This window comes from Metopolophium dirhodum, chromosome 9 (genome assembly GCF_019925205.1).
Source record: "Metopolophium dirhodum isolate CAU chromosome 9, ASM1992520v1, whole genome shotgun sequence".
Lineage (NCBI taxonomy): Eukaryota > Metazoa > Arthropoda > Insecta > Hemiptera > Aphididae > Metopolophium > Metopolophium dirhodum.
This window is the reverse complement of record NC_083568.1, coordinates 24,468,983-24,490,130: the sequence shown is the minus strand read 5'-3', so window position 1 is coordinate 24,490,130 and position 21,148 is coordinate 24,468,983. Positions and strand designations below refer to the sequence as shown.

Sequence of the window (21,148 nt, the reverse complement as noted above, 5' to 3'; positions counted from 1 at the left end):
CCGTGTACACTATACCGTCAGTAAACCTCTCGCGGACCGTGGCCATCCATCAGCATATATTCTGCAAAGGCCGTTTCGCAAAGCTCCCTGGGGCACAATTCCGCATGTACGTAATAGTCGTCCGTCCGGTTCAAAAATCTATTCTATTGCGTTTGGACAGCGCAGACATTATACTCGCAAACACGTGTGCATAATATTTACATACGTATACATATATTACACATATATATATATTTAAGTGATACGTACGATACGATGTTTTTACGTTAGAACAATTCCAACGGCGACAAATTGTTTTCCCTCTCCGTCCGCGCGACGGACTAATAGCTTTTCCGTCGGTCTTCTATTCGTTTTTTGTTTTTTTTTTTTACACGTGACCAAGCTCCTCTTTATTTTTATGGCGTTTCCGACTGTATGTATAGGTACGTAAGAATAGAAAAACATAAGTATATATTACGCGTAGGTATAATAAAAAGGTCAAGTTTTCGAGATATTCTTTTTCCGTATCTGTTGGTTGTGTGTGTGTGTGTTCCTGGGATAAATAATATAATAAAAAGAATCCACCCCGTTTAATTGCTCTCGTGATTTTTTTTTTTTTTTTTGTCATTTGGATCGTTCGTTCAACCAGAAATAGTGGTGGCAAACAAGAATCCATATATTTTTATTGTTTTCACTGCGTTATTAACGTCGGGACCGCGGCGGATTCCGCCTTTTATTTTCCGTCCGCTTGATTCCCTCCCCGAGAACGCAATATTATTAATTTTGTGGCCTCGTTAGCAACGTGCCACACTCTGAACAATAACCACACGCGCAAACATAATAATAATATAACGGAACTTAAGTTTCAGCTGGTCGCGTTATATTTCAACGGTCGTGATGATGTCAGAATGGGGATGGGGGGAGGCGTCTTCCGTATAATATACACGCGGTCGGACGTTTCAAGTTCGGCTCGCCGTTTACCACGCGTCGAACTATCTGTCAAACACACTCTTTCGGTAGATAATTGAACGGCCTAGTGTTTTTTTTCCTCTCCGAAATGGATTTCCAGCTGAACCACCTCCCCACCCACTCCAAATGCTGTCTATTATTATATATATATAATATAGGCGGTACCTGCAGGTCGCAGCTATATTGCGTCTACTATTCTTCACCGTCCTGGTTCAGATTGGAGGCGACCGCGAATGCGTGACGATCAATCTTATATAGGTCAGTTATACAGAATCTCTGCGAGACTGACCGTACGAGTATATATGACGTACATACATCGTATATTATGTCTACGTACGCCCCATGTTGAATTCGATTCCATTGGTGTACCCACGAGTAGTATGTTAAGGTTATTAATTGTACCTAATATACCTGCACACGTTTGGTAGTGTACTCATATGCGTACTCATATGCCAAGTTAGGTATTAAAATATTTAAAATTTATTATTTTTTCTCAAACAATATTATCTTAACGCCCATTATCATTTTGATGTTTAGAAATATAATCACTGGAAAAATAGGTATCCATTAAAATCTTTATTGATAAAAACTAAAGATAATATGAGGATTGTAATTTTTGTCGATATTTAAAAATTGTTTAATAATAAATTATGAAGATAATATATTATATTTATGTGTTTTACAATAAAAATATAACGATGTATTAATACTAAGTGAAACACTTAGGTAAATAGTAAACATGATTACAGTACTACCCGTGACATCATTTTTTTTCTTCAGAAGTAAGCTCGCGCCGATTATTATTATTATTGCCATATTTTTTTAACTGTTTGATTTACATAAAATATTAACAATCTTACATGTACCAGGTACCTATATTGTTGCCGTTTGACATGAATAACAGCTCTGATTAACCCGTTGTTGGTCGCGTGGTGAGAGATTCTCCCACTACGAGATCATTTTACTCACCGCCGTCTTTTATAAAGGTTTATTTCCTAGTAGCTTTGCTATACCTCAGATACATTTAATCTAAAAATATAAATAAAAAAAAATAAAAATATTTTACCAAAATATTATGTATAAAAGAAAATATAAATACTGAAATATAAATAGTTTATATGTAAACATAACAGAATATAATATTGTTGATACAAATTACATAATAAATGTGTTTTGGTTTAAAACATATTAGTTTAAAATATTATATCATGACATATTGAAAAAAAGTGAGAGAATCTCTCGACACGAGACCAAAGAAGTACAAAAAAAAGACGCGACCAACGACAGGTGAAACAAGTCACAATAGTGTATGTTAACGTTGAGTTTTTGTGTTTGCGTCCGTCATTTCAAACCAAGATAATATTATAATAATATGTGTATATATTTTAAACATATTTTATATTGTTTGCGCAATAGATAGGTACCTAGACGAAAACATTTTTTTTTTGAGATTTTAGGTGGTAATCGTATTATGTAATATGTGAGGCAAATGTTTAAAAGATATTTTTGAAAAAAAAAATTCCATAGGTAATTGAAATTATTAAATATTAAATTATAAGACGTATAGGAAATTATTTAAAATTCTTAATATTATTTTATTATTATGTATTGTATTTATGAATATCGGTATCAATGGATCCCTTAATATTATTATCTGACGATGCCGATTTTTGTATTAAGTTTTAAACGTTCCATGAACTTGAAATTAAAAAAGACATACTTTTTAAATTTATTGTAATAAATAAACATCATTATAGCGAATACAACAAATTGAGTTGACTTATTTCGTGCGAAAATTTATTGTACGCTTTTATCCGAGCAAGATAATTGTTGGTTAGAATGATAAATTACCCAAAAAGAAAAGCAATGGACATAATATAATACAAATAAGATAAAGCCCACTATCTCCTGAAAAATTAAGTTATGTTGATTGTTATTTAGCAAGTACATAATTTAAAGCCAATATAAAGAGTGGTTATATAAACGTATAACCTCCATTTTCTGTAAATTTATCTGAATTACTTATAAATTAGTTTAAATCAATATATATTCCACGGATTCATTTAATTTGATTTAAGGGTCCCAGTGCCAGTTTTTCAAATTGTCCACAATTTTATAAAATTTGAAAATTAAATTTTATATTTTATTTGCCACCTAATCTACTACCCGATACATATTTAGGGGAGGGGGGTTGATAGGGTGTATTATATCTAAAAAAATGACTTTACGGGAATAACTCTCAAGCTTTGTAGAAATGTCGGATTTTGATGACTATTTTTTTATCTGAAATAAAAGACTTCCTACAGCCCGCATCAATCTCTGATTTTGTATTTTTTTTCAAATAATTGTATTAAAAAATCTGTAAAAAATTCTTTTTATTTTGTATTTTTTAGACATATTATAAAGTTTGGGAATAAATTATTGAAAAACAGAGATCGATTCGGGCTGCAGAATATTTCCCTCTAGCAATTAAAAAAAAAAATTATGAAATTTAGTTGATTCTACAAGGTGGTATCATTATTCTCGCACAGTGTATTTTTGAGGACAAAATAGCATCTGGACCGGGCGCCTTAAGAACCTTGATTGGGTAAAAACAATTGAGCAAATCACAAATGTATAAATAAATACATAAATGTGCAAATTTAAAGTCGACGATACGTTTATGCATTTAAAAAGTGGTATAGGATGAGGGGAAATTTCTGTAATATATAAAGACATGAATCAGAATATATTTAAATTATTTTAAAAAAGCAAATAAATCTACGTATGATGTTTAATGTATAATATATAATATTATGCTGAAGTACTATCATCGCAGGATGGTTTCTTCAACAAATAAACATGTATTTTTATAATAATTCTATTAGAAATCATGCTTATTGTATCATAACTGCATGGTTAAAAATAATATAAAATTGCGAATAAAAAAAATGTTTGTATTAACGTCTATATTTATTTAATTTAATTGCAATATAAAAGTAGCCTCGTAAATATAAATGTATTTACATTATACAAATTAAATAAACTACTCTGTGCTATAATATATATGTATAATTATATTATATATTTTGAAGTTATAATTTTTTTTTTTATGTAGTTTTAGTACCTATACTATAAATATTTATTTCCGCATTTCTTATTTGTACAACCTACGGAATTATCGTTATCCGTCATAATATCATTGTTATTATATACACGTGCAAATATTATTATGTACCAATATAATACATTTAGGTTGAAAACACATACCTATTGTTTGACATTAGTTGTAATTTTTTAATATTTATTTAACTCATATTAATGGCATTTACTCTTATATTATAACAATTAATCATACATTTTAATTTATAAATAATTTTTTGAGAACTGTCGTTTCAATTGAGTGGAGGAGGGGTGAAATCGAGATTTCTATAGCAATTGGTAAACATATAGGTAATTTCGAATTCAAACATAGTGTACCTACACATAAAGTTGAGTAAATAAAGCGCTTATGGCTGTTCTGCATAATTATTACCTATTATTCACTGAACAAATATATAGTGTATACAAACAGGGAATTAATTTTAATCGTAAACATTCATAAATTTTATAAGCATTGGTCGTTTACGTTTTATTGATATCAGACACTGATCGAATAGTTTTATATATATACTCTATTCCAAATAAGATCAGGCATCGGCGGCGATCAGTTTTCGTTTCGCGACGGTCAGACGTCGTCCCCACTACGGCGGCGCGTCATGCGCTGCCACGGAACAAAGCCACGCCCATGCGCACAACTCGGCCGCCGAAGCCTGATCTTATTTGGAATAGAGTATATATAATACTTATAAAAACTCCTAGTAGATAAGTTTAAATACTATAAATCATAAATATTTTACTCAAGTTATCTATTTATGTTAATAAACATGTGCAGATGTTTGTATAGCATGAGGCATGACTTATAAGAGTTGGTTATTAAGTCGGTCATTGGAATTTTATATTTCTCATTAATGTGCACAGATCGATTCATATTTGGGATCTTAATACAGTCGTGTGGTATAGGTAATATAATTACACCGTAGTAGATATGTAGGCGGGCCTGATAACAGTTCGTTTAGGTTTATGTTAAAATGAATATTCTATACAATAGAACATAAAATTAAATTTTTTTTTACTTTCCACTTTTTAGATGTATTTATTGCTCTTTTTTAAAAACTTTATAAAACCTAATTTATCACAATATCAGTTTAATTATGAAAAACTTAGTAATACGAATACATATTTGATTATTATAAAATAAAGTTCACGTCGAATTGAGACGTGTTACCAGATATGAATACATATTAATATATTATTATTATTCACAGAAGTAAAGTTCACACAGACTAAAATAAAAATCTGACAACCATTTAAAATATAGCTTTCAATATTATGACTGAGATTTTTTAATAAATATATTATACATGCATACCGGTGACTATACATTTCAGAAATTCAAATAGGACGTTTTTAGAAATTTCCAATATTGAATTGCTTAAAAACTTAACCTAATTATAAATTGAGTCTAAATTATTAATAGTAATAATAATAATACATTTATTGACCAATGACAAAAATGTTTGATACAATAGTTGATATGTGGCTTGGCGCGGCGCGGCGCAGTGGAAAACACCAATCACGCAATGTGATTGAGAGTAAGCAACGGCCGCTGCAACTAGTTCTCGGATGGGTGACCACCCGGATTCGTAGTACGCAAAAACCTTGCCACACATACACGTGTTCCTAACTGACCGTATCAACCACCCCAAAGTTACTGTACCAACCCAAGCTAATGACCTCAATCGTCGAAACCCTAAACATAATAATAATATTATTATACCTGTAATGTTACAGGTTTCGTCTAATAACTAAATCCTATGGCTGAGGTTTAAGTAGGGTTCAAGACAGAACAAAATAAACTAAAAATAAATATAATATATAACTATAAAATAAAACTAAGTTAACAATATTTTCAATCAAGGAGTCATATAATTTATATGTATTATAAGTTATAACATATATTTAAATACAAAATTACTAAATAATAAAATTCTTAAAATTGAAACTATCTATGTAGTGTTTAAAAAGAGTATAGTCATTAGTCATTACCAAAAACAGATAAATTAATATTAAAACATACACAAAATTTGCAAAAAAAACAAATAGTGGATAAAACTTATTGAATTTAGTTCACTTCTATCTTTAAGGTAAACTAATTAGTGAATCATACAATCTAATATATTATTAAATATTATTTAGGTGAATAAATTTCTCAAGATGAATTTTGTATTATGTATGTTATAATGCACCTACCTATATTATTATAATGTATACACTGTTTGCTTAATTATTTAATTTTAATTCCAGAGAATATAAATGTTCATGTTTTCCTGGATTTTCTGGCGAGGATTGTGGATATGGTCCTATTTGCAAGCTGAACAATACAGATTCCTGCGAGAACGGTGGAGTTTGCAGGTAAATTTTATTTAATTTTAAACTACCTATCTAAGTATAATATATTTTTGATTTCTTCGGGAATAGCTCTCTACATTAAAAAAAAAAAAATAAAATAAATATTCAATACTTTATGGTAACGTTATTATTTATGAGTAGGTATATAAATGTAAAATAAATTGTTTGAATTTTAAATTTGTTTTAAATTATGGTTGATTATAGTATATATTCGCATAACCGCATAAGGTATCGTTTTTAGATGATTCACACGAAATTTCTTGATAATTTATGCTATACAAACACTGTTTAATAATATATTATGATATAATAAGATATGTCTGAGATATAGGTATATACTACATACCTATGTATATTTTTTTAATGTAAAAGTTAGATCATGAAACATCAAACTGGTGAATAACATTTTAACTTGTCCATAATATTTTATATTTATTCAGATACCTACCTAGTACCTACGTTGTTTCTTTCCGATACGATAATCCGATTCCCCTTTTTAAAAACTTAGTCCTTGGCTGAGTTTTACAAGTTTAAAGGTAGAAACTTTTTACTTTATTTTTTAATTTTTGTTTGTAACAACTGATAATATCCTCGATAGTTTTTTTTGTACTATTTTCAGAAGACACTTAGGTATTATTAATTAAAAAAGAGAAACTTCTGTTCTTTGATTTATGTGCTTAGGTGTTACAAATTAATTAAATATGTTTTACTGAAATTAAAAAAATTTAAAAATCAATACGTTTTATTCAAATATACTGTTGTCAATGTTAAGTCATAAAATGTCTAAAAGTTTTGAATTTTGAGTTTGTGAAAAATACTTGACATATTCTTATATAATATTCGAAATTCGAGGGTAAAAATTCAAGATGTGTGAAAATAAATTACAAAACACACCAATAGCACAAAATAACTGGGTTTTTCGTTACCATAATTTCCGCTAGATTAACGTGCTACTGCTTCATAATGAACTTATAGTTTTAATTGCTATTGATCTCGAAGGGTCGTTACAACTTATTGGAACTATTGGAGTGGCTTATTCACTGAATTGTAAATTCCATTTCAAATATTTATTGTTATTCAAAACTATAAAATGCATGATTTCACGAGTGTCAAAAAAATAATATAGAGCTGTTTTAATAATGAATTTTCATATTTGTTATTGCTTTTTTACTCATGGACACATTTACTACATTAATATTTAATAGCACAAAAATTGTTTTTCACGGTTGAGTAGCATTGATTTAACATAATTAATAATTAAAAAATATAAAAAGCTATTCGTCTGACGATTCTCGTAAAAACGAGGTATACTCTGCTGGAGTGTTTATATTTTATTTTATAATATACAGAATAATAGTTCAGGAAAAACAATCATAAACGGTTTTAGAATTATTTTGGTTTTTAATCTTTTGATACAATGTTTTTAATTCGAAATTAGCATATTAATTATTTTAAGAGAATTTAAATATTTATTTTGTGCGAATTTAACTTGTAATAATTTGAATATTCTGTCTATAATCTGTCAAATTTAAAATATACTGTAGACCATATCACACATTATTTCAAACCATTGTGTCTTAAACCGCACTAATCGTGAGTGAGCATCACATAAGTAAGTACATCATGTTTATATTTTTATCATGCAATTTATTTTACTTCAAAAAATATCAAAAATTGTAATGGTTAAAAAATGAAAGCCTATGCACAGGGATAAATGATCAACCTAGTATTTGACACGACACGAGTATAGGTATAGAGTTCAGAGCAAAACATATCCGGTGGTTTGTAATGTATGATATAATTTTAAAAACTACAATGTTCGGTGTGCATAAATATAGTTTCCGGTATTTATGTGATATCTCCTTAATTTAGGAAATTTATATTCTTACTACAACCCGAATTATTATAAGATTATTATAAAAATGAGGAAATCAAAAATATAGTAATGATGTTAAAATTAATGCACATCTATCTATACATTTTTCTTTGGAATTTATTACATATAAAAACTTACAGTTTTGAAAATCATTTCATGGGAACGTACATTTTAATAAAATATAGGTACCTATATTATTTTGAATTAAATATTAATCGGAAAAATTCAATTTATATTCAAAAGTGGCTTCTTAGAAAATTATGCCTCAGATTAATATTTCACAGACAAATATAAAATATGAAAGTATATTTAGTTTTCAAGTTTCTTGTTAGAAAATGTTAAATATAAAGTTTACATTTTTAGTAAACTTTCCATATTTCTAAGAATTGGGATCTTAATATGATTTATTAATTGTTTTTAAATTTATTTTTATGATGTACATAAAGTATTGAATAAAAGTTGGACCCAGAAATTAATTGATATTTTTAGTAAATCGGTATAAATAGAAATTTGATCATGTTATTTAACAAAAATAAAATTGCACTAAGACATAATATTATTGGGCTTAAATTTTGACATATATTACATTCATATTCATTCACATCGATATCCTGTAGTTTAGTATTATAGAGCTATTAAACAGCTGTAGTAGTTCAACATCTAAAATTATTGTGTTGTACTTTTTACAGTTGTATAATTTTTTTCAATGTATATACTATTATTCACGCAAATAATAAATATTTAATAGTGGAGAGTGCTAAATATTATACTCATTTAATATATAGGTATGTATAATAGTATATTATATATACATCCATAGGTAGAATGAATAGATTAATCTAGAGAGATATAATGCCAGTACCCACCATTATTAATATGATTAATTCTACATGAACCAATATTTTTTTATAAATTGGCAATAGCACAGTCTCGTAACGTACATTGGCATGCGGATACCGTCGCGATTATAGGAATACGCACATGTGTACATCTGTAATACATTTAAGACCGTATATACATTTGTTCAAATAACAAATACAAAAAATAATATTTTTAAATAATATTACAGTGTATTCTAAACATTTGGAACTCAATAGACTCGATGTATTATTTATGTACAAAATTGCATTTCCACGAAATTATTTTCCAAAATATTTTTTTAAACACATACTAATTTCTACACAAATAAATTACCATATATGGCCGATTCCCGATCAATTACGAATACCCTTGCACGATATTTTCATAGTCATTTCACACTTATAAAACACATTATTTTAAACTGATATAGTTCATGTTCCCCACACATAATCTAAAAGCAGCTTGGAAATGTTTGATGACAGGTTTTATATTCATGTTAGTCATTCGTTCCAAAAATGTTTACATCTCTTTTGTTTTTTCGGTATTTAATTATCAAGCACCTATTTAACTTAGTTCCATCTCTGTCACCATTCTTTATACATAATAGTCAGTGGTAGCAGCAGTAGTTTTTGATTACCAATATCGCTCAGAAATCATCGCCTTAATTCATACTAATATAACATTAATATTATAATATTCACTCATGAATCGGAACCAATGAGAATATTACGCCCAATCAGCCCCGCCTACTTTTACATGCATAGTTCCTATAATAGTAAATATTTGGAAAATATACAATTTGAATTTTCCAGTTAGATTGATATTACCATGGTTACCTACTTAATATAATATGGAGACAGACGTGGGGCGACGGACGGCTTTATAAATTAACGCTCATTTATAACATCATCTTGTTTTCCTTCCACTGGGTTCTACAATAATCGTGCTTGCCTATCGTTTTTCCTACAATAACCTGGAAATGATGACGAAGGATGGTGTAAATATTCACCTGAGCAAGCATTTATGTTTGTTCTCTTCTAGGTTTTGTCCCGTTTCGACCCTATTCTCTTCGGCTTTTGTGCGGCCACTAGTCAACACATGCAAATCATATCGCGAGATTAATTTCCACAACAATTCGTGAGACGTAACAAAAACTAATCACGTACCTAGATAGAAGTACCAACTATTCACTGATAGACAAACGGATAATATTTAAACAGATAACAGTTTACTTTGAATAATATGAATAAAATACTTGTAAATTTTAAGTGTTGACTCTGAGCGTGAATTATTTTAAACTCACATTTCTCGCATAAAACATCTATAGTTTCAAATAATTGATAAAAATAGTATTATTATTTATATTGTAATAAATGGTGGACTTTCGGCTATAATTATTGGTAAATTTTAAAAGATTTAACTGAGAATAATATTTTTTCAATATATCATTGAATTACCTACCATTTAATTAGGCTCACTCAATAACATACCTATACTTATTTGATAAAAATTAAAGAAATATTTTGTTTATATTATTGTGAATGGAAATTATTATGATAACATCAAGAATATCGTTACTTATATGTTCGTTGAGTTACAAAACATAACATATTATAGTGAATAATTATGATAATATTTTGTAAATCAATTACAAATTGGTTTTTGTTTAATTTGCAAAAAAACAATTAAAAAATTATTAGCTAATAACCATTTGGGGGCAACTTACACACTTCGAATCAAGGGTATAATTGACCATCTCCCAATAACCATGAAATCGAAATTTATTCCACTATTGTGTATTAGTCCCATCCGGCGTTTCCCGTGCCAAAAATGGTTTATTTTTATAAATAAATTTGTAAAAAAAATATGGGTAGACCATATTTCTTCTAATTAATATAGTAATATAATAATATAATATGTAACTAATGTAAGATCACTGAGGTATACCCTCCAACTACCAATAATAGGGGTTGAAAAAAATAAATAATAACACCCTCCAAGTCTCAAAGATTGTATTGGTATAACGGTATGGATACAAGATTGTTTTGTTTCTGCCTAATTTTTCGTAAGGTTTTCGTTGTCATGGTTACTTATTTCAAAAAACATATTTATGATTCATAGATTTTCCCTGTAGAGGAAAAATATCGAGTACTGTGCTATTTTGAGTGTATAAGTTCAAATAAACCAACGCATGTAGAAAATAAAGTACCCAAATATCAAAATTTTAAGTAAAAATTATTATATCGAATTATAATAACAATTATATTATATGGAATCAGAGGCATATTATAAAGAAAAAAATACTTATTTATACTATAATATGTTATACCTAGCGAACATTTAGAAACAAAATGTAATTTATAGAAAAATTTCATAGAAAAAGGCGATGATTTTCCCAAATTTTTCAATTTTTTGGGCAATTTTTTCAATTTTTTTTCCGTAAAAACCTCATTCAAAAAATTACGAACATTAAAGAAAAATGAGAAAAATTGGTCCTGCCGTTCTCAATTAATACGGTTAACAACGAACAGCTTTTCATTTCTATTATATAAATTTCTGAATATTTTAAATAACATTTTAATCAAGTTTATCCATCAACTTAAAAAGTGATAAATTGTGTCTTACGTTGTCAATCTTTTGTTTGAGTTATTGATATTTGATTAGTGTAGCTATATTACAATTGCTTTTATAACTGTCAATTTTTGCTTCTTGTTATTATTTCATTGTAAATTTCGTGAGTTTGTATTTTTGTATTAATATTTTTAAGTATGCGAATTATAGTCCTTCACACATACATGAAAAATGAAGTACACAGTTTACAAATTAGGTTTTTCCTGAACTACTGAATACCCGTATTAACCTAAATAATAACTATTTTATTAACACCCAAACGTTTGTTAGATATTGTAATTCCGGTGTTTGAACACCAGAATATATCATGCACCCAAAACCTCGAAACTCAAATAAATTATACGGGTGCAAGGCCCTGCTTATAATGTTAAAGTTAATTTTAATTAAATGTACGGTCGATTGTTTCTAAAAACACACGCATGTTGGTCATTTTTAATACCTAATAGTTTTTAATATATTATTTATATACATTTTTAGATTCTGAGCGGAGCGATGAATGTATTGATATTACAATGATGTGTGTTTTTTTTTTTTTTTATTTTTTTTTTTGTGTCTGTGTACACGATTAGTAGTTGAAATAATGCTTTGATTTTCAACTTCAGTATCTTGTTTGATGGGAAAGTGAATCTAGTTGGTACTTTTGGGAGGTCAAAATTTAAAAATCCCAATAGTTTTCAAATGCACCCGGAAAAACAAAATATAAATTAAGAAAAAACGGGAATTTTTACGCAAAATCAGTTTTTGACAAAATCAAATTTTAGTTTTTGGTGTAACGTTAAAAATAATGAACGTATACATGACTTTTTCACTGGTTGTTAATATTTGTATTTTATATATACGATCAAATTTTCAAAATATTTTTATATGTTTTGAACTGTTTAGAAACATTTTCTGGTTTCCAATTTTATCAGTCTTTTTTTCTATGAATGTCAATAAAACTTTATTTGTTGGGTAAAAAAGCTTGAAATTTAATATAAGGCTCCTACTATATTGTTACAATGACATTTGAAAAATATTAAAAATCCTTAGTCACAGTTTTTATTTATAAGCATTTAAACTTCAAATCTTGACTAAATACGAAAAAATCCACGAAAATTAGCAAATTATTTTGAGTTGAGAATTCTAAGATTTGAAAATGTAATACAAGATTATCCATAAGTTTGTCTACCTTTATCAAAAAAAAAAAATGTCTACAAGAAATTCAAATTAAATTTTTATTAGCGTTTGAAATTCATATTTTTACAACATTTGATATTCACTTGATTTCTCGTGTAACGATTTTCTTATTTTGTTGTAATTAAAAAACGTATGACTGTAGATTCTTGAAAATTCCACTGAATGTTTTTTTAAAATTTTGAAAATAATTTGACTCTTTTTGTAGTTCAACTTTTATAGCTAAGGGTAGACAATTTAAAACAAGGCTCCACGTAAATAGGTTATATATAAATTACTTTATTCACAATAATATCATCAAATATACTTGGTAATATCATAGGCTGACTGACCGTTTTCGCTCAGAATCGTTTTTCTTATACAATGATATTATATCATTGTATTCAAATTTAACACCTTCCATTACAGTGACCCACTTGTAACCTACTCTACAGCAAAGCGACATCCACTTACCCACCATTTTTGTTTTTTTTTTTATTAAATTGAAACTAGAAATTATTAGTATGGTTTAAAACAAATACATTTTTACAAAAAAAAAAAAATAATATTCAAAAAATGTAATATCAGTTTTAAAGAAGATAGAATGTTACGTTAAAGTATCGATAAACACTGTCAGGTACGTTAGATTAATTTTATCTCATAAAATGTTATACGTCAAAGACTTAGACAATTTTTCAGTGTCAGAAAATAAAATCTGTGGTACAATACAAAAAAAAAAAAAACATTAGATATCTAACTAGACATCAATGATTGAAGACAAGAATATGTAAAATTTAGGAAAATTAATTAATTTGCCTATATAAATAACATACTTATCATAATAAAATATGAGATAGGAGTGGCATTTTCTCACATAAAGGTTCCAATAATCGATTTTGGGGGACTTTAGTAGAATCTTTTTTTAGCAGTTGATGATGTCAATTTGATAACCAATTTACAATTTTCATTTTATAAATTCCGATTATACCTATAATTATATTATGCTTATGTTATTTCAAGTTGAATATAATATGAATAATATAAAATAGAAAACATAACGATAACATGCTTTGATGAATATAATAATAAAAATTAAATGAACAATTGTATTAATGATGCCGGTTACATATTTAGGAATCTAATACCATTTATTTTAATTTCTCCCCTCTCCCCTCCCAGATGTATTTTTCCAGAAAGAGGTATAAATATAGTACCTTTATACTAGGTTAGTTTTACCGCAGCGGTAGTTTAAAATATCTGTGGTAAAAATCGCCAATTACATCGTGCGAAATAATATGTGTTCAACATTACGCTGCATAGGTTATCCAGCTAAATACGAAATCCAATCAAATTTTATAATATGTTACAAATGCCGTGGTGTTTAAAATAGGAACAGAGTAAAATTATTTATATAATATACAATATTAAGGCAACTTAAATATTATATTGTATAAAGATTCAAAAGTTTAAAACAGATTGATGAACTGATGAATTATTATTTAGTGTTGATTCTCGTTAAAATGTTTTAAAATCTGATTCGAGCTGAAGATAGAGCTATTGGATTTAAGGGTGTTTTAGATTCTGAGTGGAACGATGAATGCAGTGGTGGATCTAGAATCTTTTTTTGGAGGGGGCATTGTCTTTTTCCAAATTTTGCGACACAATTTTTTTAAAACGTCCCAATTTACTAACCTTGTTCTCTCAGCCCCCCTTAAATTTACCACTGGATGAATATATTGGTTTTACAATGGTGTATGGAAAACTTATATTAAACGAAAAACCAACAAATTGTGTGTGGACCGAGCTCTGTCGAGAATAATTATTCATTCATACTAAACATAAATAAATTATCGTTTATTTAAAAAAACAACCAGATTCTGTCGAAAGATCAGTGAAAAGCTAATTTAGTATTATTCATCTTCCCCGTTGCCTAGTTCTATTATTATTATTTTCATAGTATTATTTAACAAATAGAGGTAGGTATGCCGATTAAAACTTGAATATATATTCAGTGTGTATTATGTGTTAATCTCTATTGGATATTATACGAATATAATATACTTAAGGTAGGAACATAAACACTTCTAAACAACATTGAAATTTATTATGATAATATCTGATAAATTAGACATATATATAATACAAATTACGTAAATTAAAATATAACTATACATGATAAATAAATAACTTTTTAAAATAAATATAACTTTATGAGCTGTTTTAAGGAAAACTTTCTATGAACCTTGTATTACATTTTCAGTTTTTTTTAACATAGAACAATATATTTCATCAACACAGATAAAAAAAAATTAAAAAGTTGAAATTTTACAATGTTTAAAATAAGCTCAAAAAATCCAAAATATTATATATAAATTGTATGAAAAAAGTAAATTCAAAATTTTTGAAGAAAACGTTACACTAATTCCTTTATAAATTACAACAAAAAACAAAATACATTTTTTGTCAATATAATATTTCCGTTATCCCACTGTTTTGTGTTCTTAATTCTATACCAATAAATCAGAAAACTGTTGTTGTTTGTATGATATTTTTCAAACGATAAACATAATTTTATATTATAAAGTGTATGAAAAATATATTCTATCAAATCGAAGTCAATGATACAAATATGTAAAATATGTATATTAGTGCATGGACCGTATTAAACGGTTGCTGAACATTGAATACCTACGACAATTCTTTAAAATTCAATTGATTAAATTTAAAATATTAATTATTCATTCAATTATCTTATCATTATTGATCTTCAATAATTTGGATAGGTTCTATTAGTATAAAAAAAAATTATAATCCAACCATTAAATACGAACCGTAGTCACACACTCGTGTGTGTAGTGTAGTGTGTTGTTTTTTTAATTTTCAACGTACTTTAAATAGGGTCCGCACGATAGATTTATACCACATTTTACGGTTTAAAATGTTTTTGGACAATGTGCTTTGCTATAATGGACCAAAATCAGAGCTCTGAGTGTTCAGTGGAGCAGAATTTGGTCGTTGAGGGAATTATCCAAAACTTTCGCTTTTTTAAATGCTTAGTATTTACGACGCTGTCGACAAGTCACATAAATCATCGAGAGTTTAAATTTTGTTATTTATTATTTTTACTAGTTTCAATGGACAGTAAAAATAAAAAAATACCATGCTTTTCATATAGTGCCCATTTCGTTGGTAATAATAATATTCATCGGTACGTTTTTGATGGCTCCATCAAATACCGACACGGCCAGTTCATACAAATATCCTTTTTTATAATTCTATTTTTCAACAACCACCAGATTATACCCAGTGAATTAATTATTTTGGTTATTTTGATAGAGCGCTCACCGATTCACTCTTTCCAAGAATCCTGAGCCTGCAATCCTAAGGGTCGGTATACTCATGTTAGCTTATAGTATACATGGTAATACTGTCAAAGGTAAACACGCAATTTCTCCAAAAGTATTAACTTTTTTGTAAATAATATTTTCGTGTAATATATCTTAAAATCACTAAGTTTTTAGTTTCAAAAACGATAATAAAACAAATATAATGTTGACCTCTAAAAGAATCACCTTGTATAACATTTTGATACGCATAATGCACTTGACTATTAATATATTCCGGTTGTGAGAAACGACGACCGGCTCGAAGGGTAGAAATATAAAATTTTAGGGTTGGAATATTATAATGTAATAACAATAATAATAAAAAGCTCAAAAACTTCACGAATTTTATTATTCGGGGGAAGTAGATGCGGTTTGCTGCACACTCACGCACACACAAACCCACACAAAAACACACATTTTTCGTATAATATAATATGTATATGTATAAGTGTGATAAATGAGCTGCGTAAACCGTTGACAGGGCCTATGTTGCTAAACAAATAGTCGTGAAGTTTAATTAATGGGATTCTCTGCTAAAACGTTTATATAACGTGTGTGTTCTTTCAGACACGTCGGCCGGTCGATCGCGATATGCAATTGTCCTGCCGGATTCACGGGCGGAAAATGTGAAGTACCCGTGGTCAACGTCACTGCTGGTAAGTGAACCGACGTTACATATTATATTATACTATACAATCATTATTTTGTACAATATTACATTTTATGTTGTACGCATAATGCGTGGATGTTTGAAACGCCGCCGTGAACGTCGCGACGCACTAGAAATAATAGTTACGACATCTGCTTAGAATTCGTGTGCGTTTGCATGTTTTGTCGTTGTTGTAAACGTGGTAATAATAGTAATAATATATTATGGTGAGAATATAATATAATATTATACTGCCGTCCTAAGCAAAAATAGGATAACTGCATTTTTTGTTAAAATGAAAATGGCTGCTTATCCAAGTTGTAATATTTAGGTACTATTATTAAGCTATTGCATAGCTTTTATCGCGGTCCTGGCGTGGTGACTGGAAACAAATTTTTCGTAAGGAAAAAGTGTGACCGTAAGCGTAAGATATTATAAGGCGCATGCGCGTCGTGTACCTGCTACGCAACGATAGGCCGACTTGTGCGATGGGGGCGTGGCTTCATACGAGCACGGACCTCGAACACGCTGCCGGCGAGAGCGTCAAAGTAGTTCATCGTCGACAACTGACGTGAACGGTTAACTTGTAATGTATTGCATACTAATTGGTCACATGCGCAGGCGCGCAGCTACGAACACGTTGTATGTCGTTCGTTGTCTTGCGTTGGTATTATTATTATTGTCGTCGGGTATTATTTGTATAGGTATATTAATTGCAGGTACCAGTTAATGCCGGGGCTGTACACGGCGTATTCCGCCGAATTTAAAGTGCATTCGTTTATATCGGAGGCTCGGAGCAGCTATAGGTGCACGACGGGCGTTTTCCGCAATGGCAAAATACGCAAGCCGACCGACGTTTTCTGCCTAGGCGTATTACGCCCGTCGTGTATGGCTGCTCCGATATAAGCCAATATACGGTGTTTATCTATCATTATTAACAAAAAAAAAAAACTCATTTTGTCATTTTCTTTTCGGTCGTCGCGCTCAAAAAGTGTAACTTGAATTGATAGCATACAAAAATAAATAGTTATAATATTACATGATACATAGCTACGCTATGCTAGCTACGCAATAGCCTTACCGCGGCAGTCCCCGAGTGCCTCAGACTTTTTTGTTGTCTACTTGTCTTCCAACTTTTAGTACAAATTAAAAAATAAATAAATATTAAAACCAAAACGATCCAAGTTTTAAAGCATATAAAAATAAAATAATAAACTTAAATAGCTGGTACTATGCATAATTAAGATAAGTATTACATGAAAAATAATGGATTTTTCTAATTTTTTTTCTTTAAAACCATAAGAAATAAATGGTACATATCGTTACAACTTCATTTGTTTTATTATAATATTATACTTTCTAAATGGTTTTAGTTTAAATATAATTGAAGTGAAGTTATAAATATTATAGTTTATTATTATTATTCTAAGTTTTCTTTTTTATATTCTATTAATATATTGGTACCTGCTACTTACTAGCGTTATTTTAGTAGTCTCGTATTTCGATTTACGGTTCATCAAGATCCTTTGTGGCTGTTCAAAAAACCTAAAAGATTCTTTATCTTGAAAGCGCTCTTTCCAGTTTTTTTCACCTAAAGTTGTTCCACGTCCCCTTTTACTTTATCCTTCCAACTAGTCTTAGGTCTTAGTCTCTTCCCAGTTGGATTCCATTTAATTGCTGCATTTATTCTTTATGACTTGTTTATTTCTCTTTGCATTTCCAGACTTTGTACCATTTAATTCTTTGGATTTTTTATTAAGTTTGTAAACCATGACACTCATATTTCTTCTTGTACTTTTTATTATTATTCCTCTTTTGTCTCTTATCAAAAATAGAACCACATATTTTACTCAAAATCTTGTTTTCAAAAGTTATCAATCTTTTATCAATATGCTTTGTTAGTGGCCATACTCCACACCATATTTTAAGCTTGGTCTTACCACTGCTATGAAAAGCCTTGTTTGTGTTCACTTAGAGAATAACTAAGATTTAAAGTGTTTTAACAACGCATAAGTTGTTAGATTTTCTGCTCTTGATTTTTATGTTACTATCTCCGCTTAGGTTTAATTAACTCTGACGTATTTAGACTTTCTATTTTTTCAAAGGATCATTAATATCAACTTACGTTAAATACGAATTAATTTTACATTAATCTGTTCAAATTTTGGTTTTATTGTACCTATACAAGATATGGGGTTAAGTTTGATTACTATTTCTACGATAATTTTTGTGTACCTACTAAAAATTATGTTTGAATTATTATTTTCTTATTCATGATTGCTAATGGTAAACCCCTCCCCCCCCAAACATCATGTTCAGCGCCAGTTCATCTTATTTCCAGGAACGTTGCTATTGTTAAGTTATAGCTTGCCAATACCTGTACGGCTTTACGAGATTTTGGAATTCACTTGTTCTGAAGACACTGAGTGTGTTCCGTGTTGAAATCTTAAAATCCCATAATCTGTCCCTGATTCCGTTCGTTAATACTATTTTGTCTGTTGTTCTAGGCATTTGTATTAGTTTCTTAACATAGTTTTTCACAATTTTGGGTTGTCAGCCCCACGATAAACCCCTATATCCAGGAAGACTAAGCCAATTATGATCCGAAGCAAGGCTATACTAATATGTACTTCGAGTGCATTGGGCGATGCATATATGTCAATTTCCTGAAGCTGTCTATTATTGTAATATTAGCAATACTTAATTAATTTTGTTATAAAACCATAATTATTTTATTTTTTATACTTCTAAAAAAAAATCACAGATGTTTTATAAAATTAATTACATTTGATGTAATTTATATATATATTTTTTGTTTATTATTATTTTGTTTTAATTGAGCTATATAGTTTGACTATCGTTTATAATGAGTACTAAAAGTGCTCTTTTCTTTTACAAACAATTGCAAGTTGTTAGTATTTTAGATATAATTAAGCGCTTAACTAATTATTTTAAATTGTATTCATGCATTTTTTTTTTTTGGTCTTTATAAATTCTAGCCTTGTAATTATTATCTGCATACGTGGATTTTCGAGTTAGATTATATTATTTATGTCACGTAAAAAACAAAACGTTAACGAAGGTTATTTATTATTTATATGGTGTATGATATACAAAATAATATACAACGGCGTATTATGCGTAGTTTATTTCCTTTATTTTAGTATATTCTTAATTATATTAGTTCGTGTTGAGATGGGTTGAATCTGGTGAGATAGGTGATGAAGAATGTCAAAATATATGTATATAATTTTTAATTTTAAAATATACGAAAAGATTTTTCTTTTAATTAAGTTTAATATGATTTTTTGTTTTTTGGCACTACATAAATAGCAGCACATTTTTAATATAATAAAAAATGGAATCTAATTTTACTTTTGTTTAACTCTCAAAATATTGCATTGCATTTTTCGGCATATTATATATATATATAGTTTATGTAGCACCTTGTTTGATTTAAAGTGCACAACATTAATTGTTGAGTATTATATAATTTGGCAATGATTATAGTCTATTTTTATTTATTCTTCGAGAAGATAATGGGTCTCGCAGAACACGGTTTATCAATGAAGACAAATGTTAATGATTGTTTATTTTGTAATCATGCATATTTGATTTGTCTTACTTTAAGTACCTATTTATACCATATAAATATATTTTCGTTAACTTATCTAGATTTTCGATGTATTAAACTGAAGTCATGACACGTTTTCTTCCTTATACATCCTTTAATATATTACCATTTAAAGGAATTACATCACTCTTATACATTATACATTTATAATACATTATGTGTATGTGCACTATAATAAATATTAAATTGTTAATTTTGTAAATATTTGGTACGATATACTAATTTATTAGTATCATTCGAATTTCAAGATTGTTAATAAATAACGCGTGTATATGCAGTAGGTAATTTTTAACCCGTGACAACTCACGTGGTTTCCGCTACCACTTTTACTCACACGGAGTAAAAACTTACACCGGTATATTATATAAGACTGCATAGATAATTTTTTTTTTGTCATCAATTTATAGTCAGTTATGTTACCGGAATGATGTGCTGAATGATGCAAACTCGTTAGAAACCCGATAGCGTATTTAAGCACATGTCAAGTTTGTTGGGGAAAAATATTTACCCCACGTAAGTAG

At 28.7% G+C, this 21,148-nt stretch overlaps 1 protein-coding gene across 2 annotated transcripts in view; it reads left to right on the top strand.

The window, feature by feature from the left end:
• The window catches only part of LOC132952870 (uncharacterized), a 237,206-nt gene that overhangs the window by 89,350 nt on the left and 126,708 nt on the right, over positions 1–21,148 (top strand). For both annotated transcript variants that reach the window (XM_061025345.1, XM_061025346.1), the window contains exons 4-5: positions 6,334–6,441; positions 16,912–17,000. In XM_061025345.1, the coding sequence (XP_060881328.1) occupies positions 6,334–6,441; positions 16,912–17,000 (197 nt within the window). The remainder of the gene's footprint in view (positions 1–6,333; positions 6,442–16,911; positions 17,001–21,148) is intronic.